At 32.6% G+C, this 26,074-nt stretch overlaps 1 protein-coding gene across 1 annotated transcript in view; it reads left to right on the top strand.

Moving 5' to 3' along the window:
• Positions 1-22,639, top strand: part of LOC129221594 (syntaxin-like) — a 51,230-nt gene extending 28,591 nt beyond the window's left edge. The window contains exons 6-10 of the mRNA XM_054856108.1: positions 7,081-7,189; positions 9,317-9,390; positions 13,239-13,376; positions 18,158-18,268; positions 18,815-22,639. Coding sequence (XP_054712083.1) covers positions 7,081-7,189; positions 9,317-9,390; positions 13,239-13,376; positions 18,158-18,268; positions 18,815-18,892 — 510 coding nt within the window. The 3' untranslated portion in view covers positions 18,893-22,639. The remainder of the gene's footprint in view (positions 1-7,080; positions 7,190-9,316; positions 9,391-13,238; positions 13,377-18,157; positions 18,269-18,814) is intronic.
• Positions 22,640-26,074: the final 3,435 nt, after the last annotated feature.

The raw sequence follows: 26,074 nt of genomic DNA, 5'->3' as shown, positions 1-26,074 counted from the left end.
GATGACATCATTCTCCTGCATCTCTTTCAGGAGGGTCTCGACCTCTTCCTTCTTGGTGAACGGTAGTCGTCTTGGATGCTGTTTAATAGAGAGGTGTTCTCCAGTGTAGATCCTATGCTGCGTTAAATTCGTCCGGCCCACATCCTCCGATGTAGATGAAAACAGATGCTTGAAGTCGTCCACCAATTGTTCCGCAGCAGTTCTTTGATCTTTCGATAATGGCGCACTCCCAATTAACTTTGATGTCAAGGACTCAGAAGACACAGTTTCGGGGGAATTGATTCTTCTAATGATGCAGTTTACTGGAGTACAATTTGCTAACACTTCACCTTTCCGAATATTCCTTGGCCTTTCACTCACTTTGGCGACTCTTACAGGAATTACATCCTTAGAAAGATCCACAAGCGTAGATGCTACCAGCACTCCTTTTAGGTTATTGCTTAGGTTAGGGTATTCAATGAGTCCAAATCGAAAACTATTGCTTTCTTCAAGGGAGCCAGGTATTAATGATTCTGACCTTGAGGGAATCGATAAATCTGTTTGGGCTATTATTTGATGAGCGGATTTTACATCACTTTCTGCAGGGAAAACGGCTATGTCTTCTCTCATCGAGTGCAGCTCATTAGTCTTGAAGTCGAGAGTGAAGTCATATTTCTTCAAAAAGTCCAATCCAAGAATGAAGGGGTCCATGATATTAGCGACGAATGCCGTATGATGGTAGGTGGCATTCCCAAACACTATTTCCAAGTCCACTTTACCGTCAATCTCGATCTTGTCACCTGTCACAGTCTGGAGACTTACGCGTGGCGATGTCCACAGCAGTTTCAATCCAAATTCACGAGCCACTTCTGTCCTAATGATTGTCACATTGGCTCCAGTGTCGACAATCAGTCTGCAGGGGTTTCCATTTACATGGGCGTAAATGAAAAGTCCATCAGTGCCACTACTAGAAGAGGAAATCTGCAGAGCTCTGGTGGAGGTGATTTCCTTCCCTCGCGTAGCTTGGCGAGCCGGACAACTCCTTCGCAGGTGTCCTTCACTACTGCATTTCCAGCACTTCTGCTCTTGTTTCTTTTGGGCTGTTATGCTGCTCAGATGTCTTGTCAAGTCACCGAGTTGTCTCTCAAGTTCAGCGAGGTGGGACGACCTGGAATCAGACTCATCAGCTTCCTGAGTCCGGATTAGATGGCGATCCACACGGGTTGCTTTTTGGGCGGCCTCCAACTTCATCGCATACATAACAGCAGAACTCAGGTCTTTGACATCCGCCATCCGTAGAGCTTTCTGGATTTCCGGATCTCGAACCCCGTCGATGTAGTAGTTGAGTGCCAGGTTGTCTCGAACATCCGCAGGATAGTCGCAAAAAGCAAGATGAGACAGTCTCTCGACGTCCGCCGCTAGCTCTTGCAGGGTTTCCCCAGTTTTCTGGAAACAGGACTTCAACTGGAGTCGGCTGAAATCTTTCTGGCACTTCTCACCAAAGCAAAGCTCCAACGCAGATGTGAGGGCGGCGAAATCCAGGCGCTGGCTGTCCGGAAGGGTCTGGAGAATGTCCGCTGCGTCACCTCTCAGGGATGCTGCAAGATGACAGGCCTTGGTAGCAGAGTCCCATCCGTTCGCTTCCGCCACTATCATGAATTGAGTTTTGTAAACCTGCCACGAAGTTTTCCCATCAAATGTGGCAAGTTTAATGGACGGTCGAGCAACCAATGTGGGAGCGCCAAACTGTACAGAGCTGCTTTCCGCGGTCGCCAATCTCCTTTCCACGGCTTTAAAGATCTCTTCTTTAAGTAGATGAAATCTTCTATCTTCTTCTTCAAATTTATTTTCTACAGCATTGAATCGGCTTTCAACGGTATCAAATTTTTCTTCAATAGCATCAACTCGATGCTCTATGTCATTAAATTTATTTTCCATCAGTCTTTACCGAAATAAGGTCGTTTTTAATTTCTTCTTGGTTAGACGTTAAGTCCTTTTTCAGCACCGTTAAATCGCTTTTTAACTGGTCTTGATTTGCCAACATACTTGCAGTCAGATCACTTTTTAATTGTTCTTGATTAGCCGCCAAACTTTCGGTCAAGTCACTTTTCACAGCATTAATTGCTGCCAGAAGTTGTTTTAATTGGTCATCCACTGCGCGAGTAATCACCATAAAAACAAAGTCTATAAATTCAAACAGTCTTTATGAAAAAAATGTCCAAACTCACACTTACTCCAAGAAAGTCCAGAAGAAGCCCCACGTTGGGCGCAAATTGTAACAGATTCGGTGCGACTTCCACTTTCTTGAAATGAAGACACAGTTCTTGATAAAAACACAGGAGCTTTATTTACACTATGTACAGGAGAAATCGTTAACAACTGCTAAATTAATCATCAGCAATTAAGCAAATATCACTCAACACCGTAAACTTAACGGTTACACACGTATTTACTTCCAAATACGAAAACAACACAGCGAAATGCCTTGCTATGAACAGAGCAAATACGCTCTCCGTTCGAAATCTCAATCGAAACTCACTCTTTATCACGCAGGACGCTTTTATAAATATCGAAGAAGTTTCCACAACATTCTTGCTGCTTCTCGAAATGCGTAGACCATTATCTAATTTTATCAATGAAAAGAAAAGGAAATAGGGGTCGTATACTTTAGCCGAATGAAAAGGGGTTGTATATTCATTACGAGAAACTATTTACAGGTTACGTTACTACAACAATTACTATTTACAGGATTTGTAACAGTATGTTCAACTCAACAACTTCCAAAAGTGTGAAGATTGTTTCTTTGTTTGCCTAAATTGACACAAGCTATGCAGTGGCGTAGCTATGCTTTCTGCCGCCTGGGGCGGTTCCTCAATTTGCCGCCCTTTTGATAGGAAATAGTTAATACATTAAAGAGTCAAAAGTGTTTTAATGAGATTTTAATAAAGAAAATAATTTTTTTTTCTTTCATATTTTTCGTGCAGAAGAAAAAAAAGAATTCAGAGCCCCATCGAAAAATTCCAAAACTTAAGTCAAAATTCGGAATGAAAAGCAATTTTTGGAAACATTATAGAAAAAAGGCTTTGAACCACCGATAGATTTTTTTTTTTCAAAATTAAAATCAGTTTTATGCTTTTTTTTGTGACGTTAGGGGGTTGGAACTTTTCAAGGAAATTTGCCGAAATTGAAATCTTAAAAAAGCAATTTTATGATATCTTTGGATATGTAAAGATATTGGGGAAGGTTCAGCAGCGCTGTCTGGAAAGCTTTTCAACTAAACTGAAAAACACGTAGACGTAGCTGTATCTAGTGGAGTTAGGGCTACCCCTAACCCCAACAAAGATTTTTTCCTCCGGAAATATTTTCAAACTTGAAATCAATTATAGTCTGTCTTTGATGACGTTAAAATGAGTAGAGAACATTCGTCAGCTTTCTAGAAATTTTTCGATGCCAAAGTTTCAAAAACGCAATTGTAGGCTATCTTTGACCGGAATAAGTTTCCAACTATTTCCAAAAATGTTAGGAAGTCAGCTGGTTTTCCCGTCTCTCTATGAAACTCTTTGAAAATGATGTCGTAAACACGCGACTTAAGCCATTGTTTGACGGACAACGTCATGAGAGAGAATTCGAAGAGGGGTTTCCCACCCGAAATCTTTTTCGAAATTGTTGCTCATTCTTCATCACTGAGAAAATAATCTTTTCGGTCTTCTCTCAAAAATTACTAGAAACGAAATTTTGAGCCAACTGTGATGACATTAGGTGATTTCGTGCACATTTTGGGTCACTTCCTTAGAGTTTTTCTGAAATTTAAGTTTCAAAAAACCCAACTTTTAAGCTATTTATGGAGACATTGGATGCTATGGGAGTTTTAAAGTTCGAAGTTGATGTCCTTAATAAACATATTAGACTATCCAGGGGTCTGGCCAGAGGATATTTGGGTCCGTTAACGGACCCTTCACAAAAATCCGATCAACCAAAACGGGCCTTTCACAAAATCCCGATCAAACAAAACGGACCTTTCACAAAATCCCGATCAAACAAAACAGACCTTTCACAAAATTCTGATAAACAAGATCGGATGTCAAATTGTTTATTGAAAGAGCAAATCTGAAAGCAAAATAACGCATAATTCTGTGTATAAACCGATAATTTTTGGAACCTTTTTTAAAGACAAATTAGAGGGATCAGCTTATACAAAATCGGCTAATTTTGAAAAAAAAAAAAAAAAAAATCGGCACTCTTGGGATGCTCCTCCAAGTGATAAATAATTGCTACTGCCAAATAAATATAATGGTTGTTTGTTTTATCACAGCTAATTAGCAGCGGTGTTTTTGTTAACTTTTCTGAAAAGGCATTGATAAGCACTTTTCTCTGCTCATGATTTAATAAACAATAATAATATATATCTGCGAAATGAACTTAGAACTGCAAAGGGATAGTAAAGGTGAGGAAAAAATATGATCGCTTTAGATAGTGTTACCAACTTCAAAATTATCACCACTTAGTGTCTGGCGTTGAACCTTTATAATGACTTGATTAGAAAATATTCTCATAATTTTGCCAGCTTGTCAATATTTGCGTTTTTACTGTGCGGTGCGATGTTTAATTGTTATTTTGGGAGAAAATTATATGGGTTTTGATTTTTCGATGCTAACACAAGGCTGATTAACTTTAAGTAAACTCTTTTAATTACCTTTTTTTTTTTTCTTTAGATGTCTACATTTTGAAAAATGCAATCTTTTAACATCCGATATGAGAATCATATTTTGTTCTTTTTTCAAGCTAACTTAGCTTTATTAGGATTCAAATAAATGAAAAGTCTCTTTATTTCTGTTAGAACTCTCATTTCAAGTTTTTAAAGCAAAATTCCATTTTCTGTTATGAGTCAAAAATTAAAATGCTAAGTAGATGGTTTATTTAATTTTATTTTTTGGGTCAACTGTGTTCACAGATATAAATGATATGTTTATCATAGGACTCTAAAATGCAATTTTAAAATAATTTTATCAAAAATATTTCTTTTACAAGCCGTTTTTATACTTTTGATGCCTTCACTTTGAGAATTGCGATCTCTTTGCATCCGCTATGGGAATCCGATTTTTCGAATTTTTAATGATTATTACGCTTTGTTAAGAGGTAAACAATTAAAATATCTTTTTATTTTTGTTTAAATCACGGAATTTATAAGTTTTAAACGAAATTCTGTGCTTTTTAAGAGTGTCTTGTGTCAAAAAGTTGAATGCTGAACCCTATTCTGAATTTTATTTTATTTATTTATATTTTTGTTACAATTATTTTAAGTACTGTACAGAAATATATCTAGTATAATTTAACATAATGTAGAATGGTAGATAAATATTGATACTTGAAAGAGCGATGCCCCCCCCCCCCCGCCAAATATTAGTAAAAAAAATCCAGAATGATTTTCTCGACGTAGAAGAGGAAAACACTCAACTTTAAGTTTAATTGATGCAGTTTGTGCCATCTCTAAATTCTAAAATTTCGTTTTAACAAAAAGAAGAAATTTTTTTTTTTTTTTTTTTTGCGAAATTTTTGATTTTTCACAAAATTAATTCACTTTTCACAAAATTACTTGATTTTTCACAAAAAACGGACCCTGTGAAAAATCCTGGACAGACCCCTGCTGTCTTTAATCACGTTACAGGAAGGGTCTAGACTTGACCGCCCTCAGGAATTTGTTGGTATTGAAATTTTAAAAACTTAATATTAGGCTAAAAGATGATATGTAAAGGGGGGGGGGCATGGAAATGTTTCGAGACTCAAGGCCTAAAACTGCATTTTTGGGCTGTTTGGTGACGTAAAGGATTAGGAAGGTGCAGTTGCTCTTTCTGAAAAATGTGACACCGCCCTCAGTCTGTAGCTTCAGACGAAGGAAGAGAAAAAACAAATAATATAATGTTGAGATGTTGTCAAGAACAACACATGATTTGTATTTGAGTAATTTTATTATCCTAGTCGTACCACAACCTTAGAATTCTAAAACCTTTTCTTTTACTCCAGAAAAAGATCAAAAGCATGGTTTACTTATTCGGATAACGCGTTAATTTTTTTTCACATCAAATGTGTGAAATTGCCGCCCCCCAAAAAGTGCCGCCCGGGGCGGACCGCCCCCTCCGCCCCTCCCTAGCTACGCCACTGAAGCTATGCCATATTTATGTATGTGAGAGATCTCTTATATGTATTTTTCTTTTCAAATGTCCTCAGATGTGTATAAATCAGGTATTGCATAATTATTCATAAGATTTCTTTTACCATACAAAAATTCCTAAGAAACTATATTTTTGTTTCTAAACTGAGGTTACAAACTTTGCCTTCAATTTCCAAGATGAACTGCAAGTGTAAAATCTCGCTGGTGAGCAGGGCCCAACAAAAGTTTTTGAAGACACTGGGCATGAAATTTATTTGTTGCCCCCCCCCCCCTCCCCTGAGCTTATTTTATATGGAGAAGCAGTAAAATATCTTGATACTTGCGTATTGACATGTCTGTACTAAATTTGGTGGTACCTTATATTACAAAATATATGCATTATAAAAAATTGAAGTGATATAGTATTGATGATAATATATAATGTTGTCGAACTTTGCCTGTTCCAGTAAGCCATTAATATCAAAACTATCTATGGTATAATTTTCAATAGTGCTGTAAATATAGAACAAACTTGGAATGGTTTCGGGATTTGTGCAGGAGATTAAATTTTTACATGGATTTTTTTTCCTAGATTTATTTATATCTTACTATAGTGCGACATAGAGTGAATCCAAAATAAAAATTTCACCTTCAGATTTGGTGCCCTCTAAATGTTTTTGCCTTGGGCCTGTACCCATGCCTCAATCTGGCCCTGCTGGTGAGGTAAACTTTCTTTATCTACAAGTTTGTTGGCACCCTCGGCTTCTAAGAGATAACATCTGCCTCCAGCTTGGTTTTCCCCTATTCCAGACTGATGAGTCCTCAAACAAGACAAAACTGCAGTCTCTGGATAAAATAACCAGGCTGTTGGTGTATTGCGTCATATAAGTATTTATATTCCTACTACATGCATAAACTTTTCTGGCTACATTCTTTTCTTGTGTTGTTTTCAGCATTCAACATTATCACGCAGATTTGTTGATGTAATGTCTGACTACAACAACATACAAACTGAATACAGGCAACGTTGCAAAGACAGAATCAAAAGGCAACTTGAAATAAGTAAGCAGTCAGATATTTTAAAACTATGTCCAGATATTTTAATTAACAAATATTGTTTCAGTAATTAATAGTAAATTTGTTTAATAAATGTTACATGAATTGGAAAATGCTATATAAATTTAGTTAGATATATGTACTGAATGTTAAGGACAGAAAATGAGTAGGTGTGGGAGGAAAAATTAGTTTTTAGTGAAGAAAGAAGATAGAAAAAGAGACGATATGACAACACGAGGGACAAGTGAACGAGAAAAAATAAAACATGAATGAGTAAATAGACTGAAAGTGGTTGGAACCGGAAACGTTACTTCAGCAGAGGTTACAAGGCTCATAGTATCATATGGTTCATGTTCATATGCTTTTAAAAAAACTTGAAATTTTCTTAAAATGGAAAGTTTTATTTTCAGTTGCTCGAAAACCTTTAAAAACATCAAAAATGCATCTTTAGTCCTTGAATTTCGTGATTTATTTTAAAAGTTTCAGTAAAAAAAAACCTCCTGAAACATAGAATTTTGTCAGCCATTTTTCACGGAGTTTTCATGGTTTTATTTCTATACTAGTGTTACCCACGTGGCTTTGCTCGTAATAGAAAAATTAAAGGATCTTTTGGTTCGCTGGTATTTTAAAAATAATGTGTGGTGAATTTTCTCGCCAATTGGTTTGTACCCATGTTACGATTCCACGTTATGATAATTTTGTATCTCGCCAATTGGCTTGTGCCCATGTTACGGTTCCACGTTATGATAATTTCGTAATTTTCTCGCCCATCTTATGATAATTTTGTTCTTAAAATTGGAATAAATAAAGAACCACATCGAATTTTCAAAAAATCGCTTCAAGGTGCACACTCCCATGCTACAAACTAACTTTGCCAAATTTCATCAAAATCAGCCGAATGGTCTAGGCGTTATGCGAGTCACAGAGATCCTGACAGCCAGAGAGACTTTCAGCTTTATAATTAGTAAAAATAAAGACTACAAAAATTCAAACTTTTTTTTAAAAAAAATTCAATTATTATTATTATTTGTGAAAAGCTGGGTGTCAAATTTAGATTACTGAAAAATGTGACTTATTTAAGACTTCCACTTAGTTAAATTTTCAATTGATAACTCATTTAATTAAGTCTTTTTTTTTTTTTTTGGAAACTTGCCAATCGTCGAGCTTGTGCTTTATCAAAAATTGTATGTAATGTTTGAGATTTCAATCATTTTGCATCTTGTAAGTTGTTCAATTATTTTTAAAGTGGGAAGCTTTTTAACACATGCTACCGTAAATTAGCTTATTTTATTTCTTTTATTTTAAGCGTTAAATTATTAATTGATCACAGCAATCAGCCTCTTTATTTGCTGAATCTTCGGGTTCGAATATTGGCATCCTTGAATCACATGTAACTATTTATAATGTATTAGATTCCAAACTTAAATGCGCGCCTCGTATAAAGTGAACAAGCATTGGGAAAACATCTCCATGTTCCCTGATTTTAGGCACAATAAAATTTTTAAATGAATTTTGAAAATTTTTAAAGTACTGATTGTTATGCATTAGCTTTTAATTTGAAATCTACCTTTTTTTTTATTGCTCTTTTAGGTCAGTGTTGGTCAATCTAGTCCTAACAGATTGCCCTACAATCCCTACACTTAAAGATTTATTTTGAAACTTTAATAGTCTGATGTTAAACATTTTGTCTAATGCTGAAAGTTTTATGTGAACTGCAACCAAAAATCATCACTTATTTTATTATTGAAGCTTCATTTATGCTTTCAAATAATTCTAACTAGTCATTGAAGAAGCTCATTTTATCCTTGAAAAGTCCCACAAAAATATTTCTAATTTTGTATGAACCACAAGTATGCAAATGAAAATATGTTTTTTTATTATCTGATTAAAAATGATTTAACTGTAATGAGTTCACAGATTTGACTTCTTAACTAACACATAAAAAAAGCTCATTTATTACTTTGTGCCATTTTTATGTGGTCATGAAAATTGAAATATGTAGCTTTGTAAAGTGTATATCATTTGTGAATGTTCTTACAAATTTTTTGGTTCACAGATATTGCTGTGCAAGCATAATGCTTTGAAATTTCGCATTTTCTATCTTATCATTCTGATTTTTGGTTGGTCTTTCAGCTGGTAACGTCCGAACAGATGCTGAAATTGAAGAAATGTTAGAAAGTGGTAATCCAGCTGTTTTTACTCAAGGGGTAAAGATATAGATTTAAAAATTTTAAGCTCTGTAAATTAAAAGGCTTTAACATTTTTAGACAAAACTGTCTCTTAATTTGTTGTAAACTGGTATTGTTAATAAATATTTTGATTTGTTCATTCTACATAATATATTGATAATGTGCATGAGATAAATAAATGAAGCATATTAATTATTTTCACAAGTCATGTTGCCCTTACACATAAGTGTTTGAAATGTGTGTTATTTTACTTTCTGATGTATTTTATTCATTATCTTTAAAAATATGACATTAGCTGAGATAAAATGTGAGTACATGTAATTTATGTAAAAAAAATTATCTTTACCCAGACTATTTCAGGGGACAGATCTATTTTTTTTTTAAACTCCTAAATTCCTAATAGTTTGAGCAGTTCTGAAAACCCTAAAATTTTCAGTATTTTGTTCTTTATTTTTTCAGAAAAGAAAGAAAGTTCAACTAAATTCAATCCTTTTCTACTAGTCTTGTTCACTAATTTACATCTTAAAATTTCTATTGAACAAAGGAGGAGGAAAAGGAGGTGCAGTGTGCAGACTTTGACAAAAACAAAGGAAATGTTCAAAACAGTGCCTTTGTTTTGTTAATACAGTAAAACTTTGATTTAATGATACCCTATTTCCTCAATTTATAGATGCATTTCACTGGTCACGATTTGACTGCATTGAATGGCTATGCTCCATGGTTTAACAATATCCTGGATTTAATGATAAATTTTTCCAGTCCTTTGTCAAAATTCTGGTACATTTTTAGCTATGGGATCATGTGTCCCTAGAGATCAAGTATCCCCAGTCTGCCCTAAGTAATTTTTTTTTTTTTTTTAATTCTCATTCCAGCCCCTAATATTTTCAGACTTGATAAAAACATTTTGCTTGAAATTGTTCATCCGCAGCATTTTTCAAAAAGTTTATAAATTACTCTCCCCCCCCTTATTATAGAACATGGTTCAAACTTTCAAACAAAAAAAATTACAATTGAGTCATTAATTACACTCCAACTTCATCATAGCTATTGTACTATATGTACAATAAATAATTGTTAAGAAATGCACTTAATTACAAAAAGTAATGCATTTTATTTAACATACAATTTATATCTAACTAACCATTTTCATAATTCCAATCTTCATCTATATCTGCTGCCTCTCATAAAATATTATTTAATTAGCACGTTATAGTTATTATTATGACACTTTCCTCCTTAAGTTTTAAAGTTCAACCCAGAAGTTGAAATTTATAGCTGAAAAGTCACGAATAATTTGAGTCTATTTGGCGGCTTAGTCTTTCTTTTTGGTCTCAGTGGTTTTACAGTTGCTGATTTTGGCGAAGACGTTTTTGTACCAACATCTATCTTTTCTGTTTTAACTTCTGTGGATTTAGGTGCAATTGCTTTGTCTTCTGCAACTGGGTCTGATTTTGGAGTTGTAGATATAGCGTTCCCGATAACAGCAGGTTTTAAATTAGCTGGCTCAGTAGGGAACGTAATAAAGGGTAATGGAGACTCTCTTGGCGCTTCTTTGGCTTCGGAATCCTCAGTAACATTTTTTTCATAGATGATCAACGTGAACAAATCCTATTTGCTTATTCACATCTGCTAAATATGTATTTGCACTAATATTTTTTATTATCTTTCCAGGAAACCATTTAATTTCATTATTTCTAACAGATTTTACTCAAACTTTGTCATGAATATTGAAATGTCGTACAGCGGAATGCAAATTTGTACGTGATTGCTGATATTCTTCGTAGTCTCTTTCGCGAGTCAAATGCTCAAACCGTAGTTTTGTGATTTTTGTTTGAGGAGTAAATTTTAATAATAGTTCAGCAGGAGACTTTAAAGTAACAGAGCATGGCGTTTTTCTGTAAGAAAATAAAGCAATGAATCCTATGTTGAAAGATGTCATATCTTCAGATCAAAAATTTTCCCTTTTTTAGCATGTTTTTTACAATATTTACATTCTCTGCTGCTCCATTTGAATTAGGATGGTAAAGCGGAGAATTTTGAAATTTTATTTCATTCAATTTAAAAAAATTACGGAATTCTTCCGACTTAAATTGACCTGCGTTATCTGAAACTATTTCACTTTGCAAACCAAAACATGAAAATACTGATCTTAACTTCGTGATAGTAGACTTTGAGTCCATACTTTTCACTATCTCCACTTCTATCCATTTAGAATATGAATCCTTTACTGTTAGAAGATTATGGTTTTCAAATTCTGCGTGGTCAATGTGTATACAGTCAAAAGATTTGCCAGTCAAAGGTCAATTGCTTGATGGAACTTTAACAGTATTTGGTCTTGTCATTTGGCAAGGAACGCATTTGTTGATGTAATTTTCAACTTCTTTATCCATATGAGGAAACTAAAAATATCCTCGAGCGACATATTTCATTCGAACTATACCAGGATGTTCTACATGTAAAAGTTCAAGTACTTTGCTTTGTAAGCTTTTGGGAATGACTAATCTTTTGGCTCTCAAAAGGCACTTATTTTCAATACTCAATTCATTCCTGATTTTATAAAATTGCTGTAAGTCTTCAGAAACGTTTTGAGGCCAACCAAATTTTGAATAGTTAATAACTTAGCTAATTTGACAGTGACACTAGCCTTTTCAATGACCTTACTTGTAAAATTTTTGAAGTCTGAGAAATAACAAACAAAATTTTCTGCAAATTTTTTCATTGGTTCATCTTTAGCAGAAGGAATTTTAGAAAGTGTGTCGGCTAAAAGAAGATCAGAACCTTTCTTGTGTTTCATAGTATAGTCATAATTTGATAAAATTATTACATTTGCATTCTTCAATGCATTCTACTTTTGCATTTTGCATCTACTCTTTGCCATTTCAAGAACTGGTTTATTATGACCCAGTAATGTAAGTAAAAGTTTGGAATCTGTCTTTATAACAAATTTCTGACCTTGAAGGTATTTATTGAAGTGGTTGATGCCAAAAATTATCGCCAAAGGTTCTTTATGTACTTCACCGTAGTTTTGTTCAGCTTTTGACGATGTTTTTGATACAAAAAATATTAGTCTCAGCAAATCTGGAGAAAGTTCATGGCATAGAACAGCACCAAGTTCGTAGTCAGAAGCATCACATTGTATAACAATAAGTTTCGAGATGTCAAAGTGAACTAACGCATTGTAATGGTTCAAAAATGTCTTGCTTTTCTCAAAAGCCTTTTTACATTTCGAATTTAAATTCCATTTGACATTCTTTTCTAATAAGCTGTAAAAATGTTTCAGCTTTTCTGATAGATTTGGAAAGAAATGTTGATAATATCCTAATAAACCTAAATAACTTTTTAACTCAGTTACATTTGTAGGAATTGGTGTGTTAGAAATGTCATGACACTTGTCTTTGATCCGATGTAAACCTTCTTCATCTTTTACGTGACCTAGTACCTTAATTGATTTCTTGAAAAATTCGCACTGATTGATGTTTTGATGTTAATCTTCATCTATATCTATTGCCACTCATAAAATATTTTTTAATTGGCACATTATAATTATTATGACAGCTATCACTTGATAAAACCATTTGGTGCATTTTTTTCGACACATACTATTTGAAAATACTTTTTTTAAAAATAAAATATAGGATTTCCTGTTAATACTGAATTTTCTGAAACATTCTATTTGAGTGCTACAGTCACTAAATATTGGGAAAAAAACTTGATTATTTTTGAATATATATCACTGCAAAACATACCAAAATATTTTCTAGGAATGCAATTCCGCTTTACATTATAATACAAATAAAGATTGAATCAAACAATTGTATTTGATAAGATTTTGAAAGTGTTTTAAGACTATAAAAGTTTTCTGTTAGATTGTAACTGAAACTCAGAAAGCAAAGCAAACATTGGCTGACATTGAAGCACGGCATGCTGATATTATGAAACTGGAGAAGAGCATTAGAGAATTACATGATATGTTTTTGGACATGGCTGTTTTGGTTGAAAGTCAAGTGAGTACTGATTTTAAAATAACTATACTGTGTTTTTGAATAAACAAACTTATAAAAAATGCACAATGGTTCTCCACAAAATTTTGCTTGAGGTTTTATAATGACATTATAAGATTATCATTTTCATTTTCAGCAAAATTTCTAGGAGTACTGTAAAACTGTTGATTTTTAAATGAAATTATTATATGTGCTGAAATGCACGAATGCTTATTTTAAATCAAAAATGCTAATTATTTTATAATGTTTATATATTCTTTTATCATGAAATGATACTACTTTTAGTAAGCATGAGGTAGGTAGGTGTTTTTTCCTTGCAGTTTTCAGAAGGTATTGAGAATTGGAATTTAATGGCTTATTGTAAGAATTTTGGGCTTTTTGGTTTTTTGTTTTTGATCATTCATAATGACAATAGAATAAGATGAACTATCCTTTCTCCTTTCAACAACACATTTCACAAGCAAATTTCATTTAAAAGCATTAGTACAAACAGATTTTTGCAAGAAATTGTTCTAGATATTTTCCCTCTTTCTGCCGTTAAGGTAATAGGGAACCAAATATTCTTTTCCTGCCATTAGGAATTGCAATACCGGTATACCAAATGCCGGTATTTCGAGAAATTTTGCAATTTTGTAATACAGTGAAACCTCATTAACGGACACTCCCGAATAACGGACACCTCTAATTAACAAACAGTTTTGCAAGTCCCAGTCCCTCAATATTGGCCATTCCATGTAATTCACTCTGAATAACGGACACTCCGTATAACGGACAGTTATTTCACAAAAAATTTCCCTTGCGATCGTAGCACTTCCGTTTTTTTTTCTTTTTTTCACAGAATATCTTAGTAACTGCTTGCCTTACAAAACTTTTCATCCTCCACAACTGATATTCCATCCCCCCCCCCCCATTTCCTTATCACTCTTTCTTGGAATTAAAAGGGACGGTAATTGGCAGAGGCAGTAATTGGGGCTTAAAAGTTGGGGGCAGAAAAAAAACAAACTAAAAGGCATGGTACTTTTTGCGGGCAGCAAAAAAGAAAAAGAAAAAAAAAGTCATAATTTTGTAACGGCTAGTTTTGAGAGTATTGACGCAGATAAGTGAAAACTGATGTCAGTCTAACAATTAACGTTAGTTTTTCTTAAGATTTTAATGAATTTTGTACACAATAACTATTCAAAAGTTAAGATAAAAAAGAGGAAACTGGGCGGTTTTTCTAACTGGGGCTCTCGGGAGATGCAATTGAGCCGACCGGCGCCGGTAGTAGTCGGCTTTATGGCGGCGTGGTTTCGTTGGGTTGTTTAATTTTTAGATATGAAAAAGATTTGCACATATTCAAGGTCATATTGCCAACTGTCAATCATGCAATAGTGATATTTGGGATAAAATAAATAAATTAACCATAAAAAGTGTGTGGGGGGGAGGGGGGGAGGGGGTTGCTCCGCCGAATTGCCGCTGTTGGTAATGCAAAAAAGAGATGTCAAACTGTTTTAACTGATTACTTTAATTGATTAAATGCTTTTTAAGACAAGTGTGTGCTATCAGTATACCTTTATTAAGAAAAAACAGATTAATTACACTTGACGTAAAATGTAGTAAACCTTTCGCAATTGTTTCGATTGTGTTCTACAAAGGGAACAACAGCCCATTTTGAAAAAGGTAAATTAAGTAGTTCCTCGTAATAGCGGACACCTCCCAAGAATGGACAAAATTTCTAATCCCTTGACTGTCCGCTATTCGGAGGTTTCACTACCTATATCTTTGGTATTAGCTAAAAATAATAAATAGATTAAATTAAAGAATTTTCAATTTAACTTATCAAAAATCTACTTACATTTTAAATGTACATTTCTTTTTCATGATACAGAACTATCATATTAATTGATTGATGTAAAAATGTGGCTTCAAAAGCACGAGCTAATAGAATATCATTAAACAAAAGTAGCGGAAGGATTGCAAAATGATATTTTCTTTACTAGATAGTCAGATGAATCGCATTTTTGTGCGTTTTTGTACACCATGTTTTATTTTTCTATTTGCCTGATCACTCACTTTCCCTTTAGGGAAAGTTAATTTCGAGTGCAATTTAGAATGCATTTGTTCTATGAATAACTTATTCCAACCATCAATTGCAGTAATACTTCATGATATTTTCTTTAAATATTTGTTTTAACTGAACTAAATATCGGCAAAAAACATTTCTTGTTAGTAAAACAAATGGTAATTTGTTTGTCCCATTATTGTTTTGTTGTCATGTCTTGCTTTATACTTGGCAAGATAAAATTTAGATGTTATATAGTGCCTTAAAAATTTGCATGGAGGTTAAGCAAAATCATTTGAAACACATTTTCAGATATTTACATCATTATAATTGTAAAGAATTTTAAAACGAACGCAAAAACAAATATGACAAACTAACGCCATTAAATTTAGCCAAGTTTATCGTAAATTTCAAACCAAAAGGCTAATAATAACAATTCAAATCTCTCCTGCTTAAGAGAAAATGATGTTAATATTGGAAAAGTATTGTCTCTTGGAAATAAATTACAAGTAGCTATAAATCTTTAAAAACTTATAATAATAGTACACACAATACAAAAAATACACACACAAAAGGATTTTTTAAAAAATAACATGCAAGAGACCGAATCAGTTGAAGATGAAGGATTTCTATACAATTAGAAGCAGTGTATTGCACATTGTTAACAGTACCACTGAGATTTGAATTCAGAAAGACGATTTTCAACTGTGGGAAAGTTGAACACTAAATGAGTTCAAGGCTTACAGACAATTCAATAGATTCATTATGTTTTTTACTATTATTTTTTTTTATTCTGACATTTTTTTCCTTCATTCTATATTTGTGCAAAATAAGTTTTCATAAATAATACAATTTTTGTACAAAAATATGAAATGTGGCAGCAAAATGATATGCTTTCAAGAGTTTTTTGAGAAATTTCAAATACCGGTATTCCGGTATCACGTTTTAACAATACCGAATACCGATATTGAATTTTTGGTCCAGTATTGCAATCCCTACTTGCCATTATGCAAGAAAGATAAACCATTAGCACTAGTCGCTTCGAACTAACTTTTTATGACGTATCTTAAAATTGTTTATTCCATTTGCAATTTTTGTGTCTCTTCTGCTGTTGATTAGTGCACAAAAATCTCTCAAGCTACAATGAATAATAATTAATACTTATGTAAATTCATTGACCACAAATGCCCTTGCTATATCATCTGATTTCTCTGTCCCTTAAGAATCTCAAGCTCTTCTGCATGGTTTGTACACTTTTAAGAAACCTTTAAAAAAATCATTCTCAAGTGCTTGAAAAAGTTACAATATACCTTTAGCCCTTGAATTTTGTAATTTATTTTTAAAAGGTAGGTAAAAAATACTGTACAAAAATTTTGGCCACTGTCTTTCTTCAAAGTAACACCAATTTTATACAGAAAAATCAAATTTTTGTGGGAAGCGTTTTTTTCTTGAAAAACCATTGTCAAATTTAGTGCATTGAAGGAGTTGACTTATTTAAGACTTCCAAACTGTCTTTTCACAATTAATAATTCATTTGATACAAAATTATTTTTAGAAACTTGTCAATATCAAGTTTATACTTCACCAAAAATTGCATGAAGTATTTGAGATCTCAATCCTTTTCCGTCTTTTAAATTTTTCAATAACACTAGTCTACAAAAAAAAATACTTTTTTTTATCACATGTTGAAAAATACCTGATCTTACTGTAAAATGATGCGCTGAATTCAAATAAGTTAACAGTTTTTCTCTATAATACAGAGATGTTTTGCAACATACCATTTAATTTGGAAAGAAATGTGTTCATATACATGAATGATAATACTATAAAATGTAGCTAATGCTTAGCAATTGTTCTTTCCATTCTGTATTTGGCATCTCTCTTAAATGTCCAGCAATTATCGGCAAGCATTTGTTCACTTGGATATTACATTACACTCTAGGTTCCCCTGTACATACCACTATACATGATTTGACCAGTCGGGTGTGGCAGCTGTTTTTTGTCCAGAACTGGAACCAAGTAATCCCTTATGTAGCACCCCCAGAGGCTCCTTATCTAGCACCATTGATTTAGAATAGAAACTTGGAGGACTACCTAACCACGACATATTTAAACTATCACAGTCACCATTAAGGAGCACAAAATGAAGATCATTGATCGGCTGTCATTGAACCTGGGACCCTCCAGTTACGAGTCCGTTGTCTTACTGATCAGACCATCATGGCCTCGTTCACCTGGACAGTGAGATGCCCTTCAAAGATGCTTTTTTAAGTTATGCATCAAATAATAGCAATTGCTGACATGCTTAAACTTTTGATTTAGAAGCTTTTACAGTGGGGTGTAAAAGGTTTTGTCCTTTTTATGAATTGGAACTGAATCAGCACTTATTATTTGAAAATTGAAAAACAGTTCACACTAGCAAACAGTCCTAATTAGTCATCGAAAACAATTTCCAATTTTGTGTACAAACAACGTTTATGCATGTGGAGCAACTATCAGTTTTTAAAAAATGCTTTTCAAGATTGCAGTTATAAGCAAACAATACTCATGATAACTTGTGAGCAAACTAATGAGCAAACACTGCTCATGCATGAGCTTAAAACATTTCTAAATTTCATGTCTTTTATATATTTTTTAATAACTAATTGATTTGATATTTGAAACAGCCAAAAAACCTGTTCTATTCAACGTTTTTAGTGCGTTATTTTCCCTTGTGTTTATTATATATTTTTTGCATCTGCAGGGTGAACTAATTGATCGTATTGAATACAATGTTCAAAATGCTGTTGATTATGTGGACACAGCAAAGATTGATATAAATCGAGCAGTTCGGTTTCAAAATAAAGCACGTAAAGTAAGTATATTTTAAACTTTTTTTTTGAATACTTGTTGTATGGTATGTTACTTCTTTTACTTGAAACATATTTCAATCAGTGAAACATTCTTCATTTCTCACCTATTTTAGAAGAAATTTAGGAAAAATTAGGAAAAATAATAAATAGTAAAAAGTAAAATTTAGAAAAAAAATGATTTTAAGAAAATACTGGGTTACAATCATATTGTAAGTTTTTGCAAAATTTATAGACTGCACAAAAAATCTTTTATGAGTAAATGTTTTGTAAACAAAGTTTTGGTAACTTTTAAGGTGACTTAAAATATCCTCTCATTAAACCTTATTTTATATGTTACAAACAAGCAGAAACAGTGCAGCTTACCTTTTTGTTCCTACAATTTCATTGTGAGTTATTTCTATTTTTTCTTATTCCGTAGTGCTTATTTCTTGCATGCATTTTCTACACATTGTTTTTGATTGCATGTGAAACACTTGTTTTACTACTGTTTTATATTTTGGTTATTTTATTTTGAATTTTAAACTTATTTCATTTTTTTCTTTTATTAGAAAATCATCATACTCAGCATAATTGCAATAATTGTGCTGATAATTATTGGAATTATTATAGCTTATTCAGTAAGCTAAGAACATTGAAATTGTGTTCATGGACTTTGCATTGGAGGCACATCATTTAGGGTCTGTTGCATTACATCCCAGAGTTCTTTCATTGGGTGTTTTAAATCTCATCCAGATTTGTACAAACATGTTCTCAGAAACAGCTCAAAGCATATGTGTGCTAGTCTGAACAGTTTTCGCCGCTGGTGCCACAAATTTTTCAAACTGTTCCATAGGCCAATAAGCGATCATGCATATTTAAGATTTAAATGTTTGCACCACCTGTTTGTGCAAATGTGGAGGCAGTTTTGGAAATGATCATTTTTTAAGAAATATAAATATATATATTTTTATATATAATTTTCTTTTCATGGTATTAATTGTATATAAAACTTTTTGATTTTCATAAAAATTGAAATTATTTTTTATTTACTGCATATATCTACTAATATCTAGAGTACATTGGTATATATCTACTAATATGTTCCAGAAAATATTTTACTTTAAAATGTGATACATGATCTAAACTAATGAGCATTTCCATTTTTAGAGTATTTTATAACTTTTTTTTTAAAATAGTGAACATTATATTATGTACTAAGAATTTTGTACCAGTCCATTAATTATGCAATTGTACTTCTATGGTCATCAAAAGTTTTTTAATGGAAACAAGATCTTAAATATGCACAAGGACAGCAATTCTTTAAGATAATGTAAGGAAAAGTAACAAAGTGTAAAATGAAATACATTCAAAATGAAACTACACTCATCACAATCAAAATTACTACTTCCATCACTAATAACTTCAGTCTCATTTTAAATCTGTTTTATTATTATTATTTTTTTAAATATTTTTTAGATTTCATTATATATGCATTTTGGAGTAGATAAAATACAACATGATGCTTTAAAATTATTTCAATTTTACATAAATTAGACTCAAGTTTTCTATCCCTACACAAACCCCTGATAGTTGGTACATCTGCATCTAATAAAATAGAACACAATGATGAGGTTGAAACAGGGTTCACGCTAGGATGCATGATTCCTGAAACTTTTTTTAAAATTTCACTCAGTAAAAATCCTTTTTCGGGCTGTTCCCATTGATCACCATCAACGGACATGGGTAAAAAAGGTAGCAAAATTTCTTGTCTCGGATTTTTCAATTTTTCATACATCTTTTAAGAAGATAGCCAGTATAAATGAAACGACATGATAATTTTCAATTGACATCTTATTATCAATGAACAGAATAATCTAGGAGTTTTGACACAAAGAAACAAGAATAGAAGACTGGGAATAGCTTTATTCTTTGGGGGTTTACTGGATGCTCAAACCTCTTTTGGAACTTTGCTGCTTCTAGTTGCACAAAAGAAAACTTTTTTTAACCCATTTTGTATGGAAGCTGTACCAAAATGTTTTCGTCAGCAAAATCTCTTATTTTCAAACTTTATTTTTTCTTTTGTTGGCATTGATACATTTTTATCCCAATTGAGAGTATTTTATTAGCATACCATTCAGTAAATAATCGATTTAAAAAAGAGAATCTCATTTATGTAGCAGAAAGTTAAAGGTTAGTTTTACTTTCAAAAAAATAGCTATCTTTAAAATAATAAGATACCCATTTATTCAAGTAAACAAATGGAATTCTCTTTTGATGTTATGCTCGTTAAATAATTTTTGTGCTGCATGATATGAAAAACCCTGTTCAAATAAATATTTATCTAAAATACTCAAGCAATAAAAGAAGGATTCAAAAAAAACATAATCTACTGCAATTTCAATTCTAAAAATCCCACTTGAAATTTTGATGTCAAAGTGAGAAATCACCCCTTAGTTTTTTTCCCAGTGTGAACCCTGCGTTGAAAGAAAATTTATTCCGTTTTACACTGATCTCCTCACCATGACAGAAATGTGCATACTTTGTTTATGATTCCAGGTATCTTATTTAAAAAAAATCTTATCTTCATGATTAGATTTCCATATAATATACAAGTACATAAAATCTTTATTTAATTTTTACATGTAATTTCTCTACCATTCTCCTGTCTGTTTTTGTTGTTTTTAATAATATTGAACTTTTAATGTCCTTTAAAAAAAGGAAAACAAAGGCTCATAAGTTGTAATTATGAATTTAAATGTTTTTCAAACATTGTTGATGGCCAAAAAATTAGCAATTGTTGTTTTTTGCTGCATGTGCAACTGCTAATTTTCAAATTTATATAATTATTTATTGACCTTTTTAAAATTAATTCAAAAGATAAAGTTATTTTTATATTTTTTCTAAAAAATAACATTGTGATAATGACAATGAAAAATGCACTGCTATATTGCCAGAAATGTTCACTACTGTGAACAATGACAATTAATATGGACAGAAACAGCCTTCTTATTCTTATTAATTTTCATATGCACATAGCATAGGTATTATTGAACAAATGGTATTTTAATAAATAGAATCATTAACTTATGCAATAACATGCAATTATGATGGTATATGCTGTGCTACGGTTATTAAATGTGTATATATTCATGCTTCTAATTATAATCTTTGGCTTCTTTAAATTAGAAATTGATCTTAGATGAAAATAGCTTTAAATATAAAATAAAAAAATGGAAAAAACCTGAAATGATAAAATCCGAATTATTTTCAAATGTATCATAAGGTGTCTATTTTTTCAAATCAAAAAATGTTTTTAAAACTATATTCTAGTCATTTTTTCTACTAGTAGTCTAGAAAATCCCTTTATGTTTTCTTTTGATGCATTTATTCATAGAACTATGTGTACATATTTTTATTTAATTAGGGAAGGAAGTATCTAAAATTAATGCACTTTAGCAGTGTCTGATTACTAAATAGGCCCTGGCCTAGGGCCCCCTCAAATAGTAAAAAAATGTTATAGTCAATGGCTAAAATTGTTTTATCTAATGGTTAAAATTGCAAAGTTTGAATACAGGGGGTCGCAAAAAAAAATATTTGGCCTTGGGTCCCTTGATGTCTTAATGGGGCCCTGCACTTTAGTAATGAAGGAAAAAATTAAGACTGCCACTAGCAATGATGGGAAGCCTTGGGGGGAAATTAAATTGATAAAGTAATTCAAAATGGGTTATAAGTATAATAATTAAAACTTATGCAAGAACTTTGCATGTTGTGTTAAATCAAGAAGCACAAAAATTATTCGAAATAGGGGTTGTCCACAATGGTGCCACACTTAGGGAGAGGGTTTCATGAAATTGTAAAAGTTGTTTGATACAGCATTTTGCTGTTGTTTACAAAAGTATAAATTCAAAATTTTTGTTTTCATATTCATGGCCATAGCCAAAAAAAAAAAAAAAATCTTTCATTTTTCCCAAAAAAAAATTTCTGCAACTGTTTTATGATTTCACAAAATGGGTGAATTTCCAACTTTTCATGACGGGACCTCTATTTTACATTGAATGCAAAAAGACTGACATGGTTTTTCTTTAAATTTAAATTTTAAAAGCATTGGGGTTTAATTGTATGATTTCAATGAAAAACCATTTCAACTATTTTTGATCTTAGATACTTCTAATAAAATTAACCTCATTCAAAAGTGTAAAATTATTTTTTTAATAAAAAAACTTGTGTAAAATTATGCTGTGTTCAAGAATTTTTTCTAAAAGGAATTTGTTTCAGGACAAATTTTATGTTTTGAAAAGGCATTCCTCTTTGTACTTAAGAACTTCAAGTAATTATTATTATTATAAACTTGTTTGCTTTATTCAATTTTTGTTGCATTTTATCGCTTGATTATTTATTTTATGGTATTATCTCTTTTACAAATTTTAACTCAATAAAAATTATTGAAATTGTTTCGTTTTCTTTGTTTTCAGTTATTTTTGTTTTCTTTGTTTTCAGTTATTTTTATTTTCTCATATTTCATTTTTATAACAACCTCATTAAAAAAATAATTTGAACGAAAGAATGATGCAGTTAAATCTTGGTTCTTCGTCATCAGTGTATGATTTTTCATGCCCCCCAAATCGGTTTACCCGACAGCACTTAATAATAGAATATAGACATACTTGTTGAAATAATAGTTTCAACGATTTTTATAACTATAGTCAAAATTTATTTAAAAAAATAAATATTGCTGCCAGCTGGATTGATGTCAATTAAAGCAAAGTACACATAACTTTGAGCCAATGAGGAGAATAGGGCTGTCAGTAGCGGGACTTCCCTCCCCCATTTTTTAAAAAAGGGGCTGCAAATTGGATTTTAGTTATGTTTTAGAACGGGGGTACTTTCACAATAACAAAACTTTAAAAAGAAATAAGAAGTTTCGTCTTTCTTTTTTTTTTTTTTTTTCAAATAGGTCGAAATCAATTTTCTCCCATCTGCAAGTTCTCAAAATTGAAGTTTCAAAAACATAATTTCAAACAAACTTTCAAGATTTCATGAAAAGGAGGTTCTGGGAGCTCTTCCCTGAAAAATTTTTGAAAATTATGGTCCTAAAAACTTAAGCAACATTTTATATTCAGGAGCCATTCCACTTAAACTTTTTGTTAGTGTAGTTTAAAAAATCTAATTGCATATGATAAAAAAAAGAAAAAAGACGGTATGGGGGACCCTTGCCCGAATATTTTCTGAAATTCAAGCCTTAAAAATGCGATTATAAGGCCATATTTTGTAACATTAGGCTCAGTAATTTTTGAAATTAAAGCTCCAAAAACGCAATTTTAAGTGATTTTCGATGTTGTTGAGTATTTGGGGGCTTTCAGCTAGAAATATCGCGAAATTGAAGATCTGAATGCGAAATTTCAGGTGCTCCATAATGCTTTCGGTGGGGGGGGGGGGCAGTTCGGAGGAGCAGCATTTTGAATATTTTCTTATTCTTAGACGAACTGGGGAAAAAGAAAAGAAATAGGACGGGGATGGGATAGTAGAGCTAGCTGATTAATAAGCTGTAACTATTGAATACTTTCAATTATAATATTTATACAAAAGAAATTTCACTCATAAATTTCTTTCAAGAAATAAAAAAAAAAACGTGATGTAGAAACTTGAAGGAAGTGGAAGTCGGATAATTGCAATAGTTTTAAATCTTTGCGTGCGTTGGGAAAATCGACGATCAGGCACTGCTCAATTTTGTATAAGGCCCCGACAGAATTCTCCAATCGGGCCCCGCATTTGCTAAGGCTGGCTCAGTGCAGTCTCCCCTTCACGCACTATTTTGATTACTTTTGTGTCTCTTGTATTCAATAAGAGCTTCAATTGAAAATATAAAACTTTCATATAACTTCTGAGAAATTTGCAAGGCCCTATCTGTGCAAGATCGTTGGCAGTCGCTGACATCGCCGACGCCTAGCGCTGCCACTGAGGGGGGAGGGGTAATTGATTTTGATTTAAAAAAAAAATTGGAGGCGGCCCTGAGCTCCAACCCTTACCCTATCCTCAATAAATATGGCCTATAATCGCCTTTTTAAGGCATCAATTTCAACAACTTTCCACTGCGACCCTTACACCATTGGCCCCCAAACACTGCAAAGAAAGTCTAAAATTGTGTTTTTAAAACTAAATGTTTCAAACATTTCCCAGGGAAAAAACCCTCAACCCAAAAAAAGTCTCTCTGGTTGCGCCACTGAATTACGCACATTGGAAAACTGGATAATGCTGGAATTTTGCTAGATGCCAGAAATCAGGGTCGGATCTCTCTTCCTGCACTAACTAAATTACGAAAAAATAGAAAAAACAAGATTTTTCGCTATAAAGTTTTTTTTTTTTGTCGGAAATGCCGTTTTTCTCCTTTTAAATAAGGATGTAACCACCTTTCCCTCCCACCCCCAAGCTTGTTTATTCAAAAAATAAAAAAAAGTTATGCTTTTCTGCATTGTTAATATTAGTAAACTTTATTAACAATGTTGTTTTTTGTCATGTCAATAAGAGGGCCTCTGGATCAGGTTGTGCCTGGGGCTTCAAAATCGCATGATGCGCCACTGGTTAGATGACACACTACAGCGCGGGTTATGTTTTAGGATCGACTATTAAAGCAAATTTCTCACAGGGCTGCTAAAACTCTAAGCAGGCCCCTGACTGCAGAGAGCTTCTGCTTGTCCAGGAGATCTCGCTGTATATCATGCAGCTGAGGTATGTCTATTCATCAAAGTATATGTGTAGCATAATTTAATATTAATATTAATTGAAAAAGAATAGACTATTTTAGATGCTATATTTTCCTTTTTTGGCGACTATTTTGCAGACTATTTTTCATTTAAGAGGCTACTAAAACGACTATTTTTAAGACCATAATTCAGTGGCAGCCCTGCATATGATTGTGAGTCACCTTTGGGGGAAGGAGTCAGATACTCTTCCAAACATCACTCGACATTAAAGTTCCAAAAACGTAATTTTAGGCAATCTTCATTAATGTTAATGAAAAAAGGAGGGAAGAGAGCTCTCCCCCAGAAATTTTTTGAAACGGAACTCCTAAAAACGAAATTGTAGGCCACCTTTAATGACGTTACGACAAGGGATTGAATTGGGAACTCTGCCCCAGAGTTTTTGAAATTGAAGTTCTAAAACGCAAATTTTAGACTAATTTAGATGATATTTTAAAAAAAGTCAAGTTTTGGGGACCTTCTTTGTAAATTTTTCAAAATTGAAGTTTTAAAAATGCAATTGTAAGTCATCCATAAAATGCCTTTTTGCAATTTAGATTTCAAAAAAATCCGGAAAAAAGTTCCTAACCCTCTCATTCCTTCCCCTAACTTCATCTTGCTATCTTCATCCCAAGTGGTCCACAAATGCGTTTTTAGGATGTTATGTAAAAGAAAGTTGTTCAAAGATGTGACTTTTCCAGAAATTTTGTTTGATATTGAAGTTCCCAAAACGCAATTTCAGATGATCTTTGGTAATTTAAAAAGCGAGGATTCCGAGGCTTTCCCCCTGAAATTTTTCAAAACTAAACTTTTGAAACATAGTTGGTAGGCTGCCTTTGATGATCTGACGAGAAGGTATGGAGCCCCAGAACTGTCCCAGCTATTTTTGAAAATCAAAGTTTCGAAATCACAAATTAGGGAAGGTTTTGGAATTGTGCCCGAGGATTTTTTAAAATCAAAGTTCCAAAAAAGCAATTTTAAGACACATCTGGGAGGAGGAGGTTTTTTGGACTGTCTTCCAGAATGTTTTCAAAATTTAAGCTTAAAAACACAATAGTCTGTCTTTGGTGAAGTAAAAGGAAATAATTTAGT

Source organism: Uloborus diversus, chromosome 4 (assembly GCF_026930045.1).
Source record: "Uloborus diversus isolate 005 chromosome 4, Udiv.v.3.1, whole genome shotgun sequence".
Taxonomy (NCBI): domain Eukaryota; kingdom Metazoa; phylum Arthropoda; class Arachnida; order Araneae; family Uloboridae; genus Uloborus; species Uloborus diversus.
The sequence above is the reverse complement of the archived record's forward strand: the minus strand, read 5'-3'. Positions and strand labels throughout refer to the sequence as shown.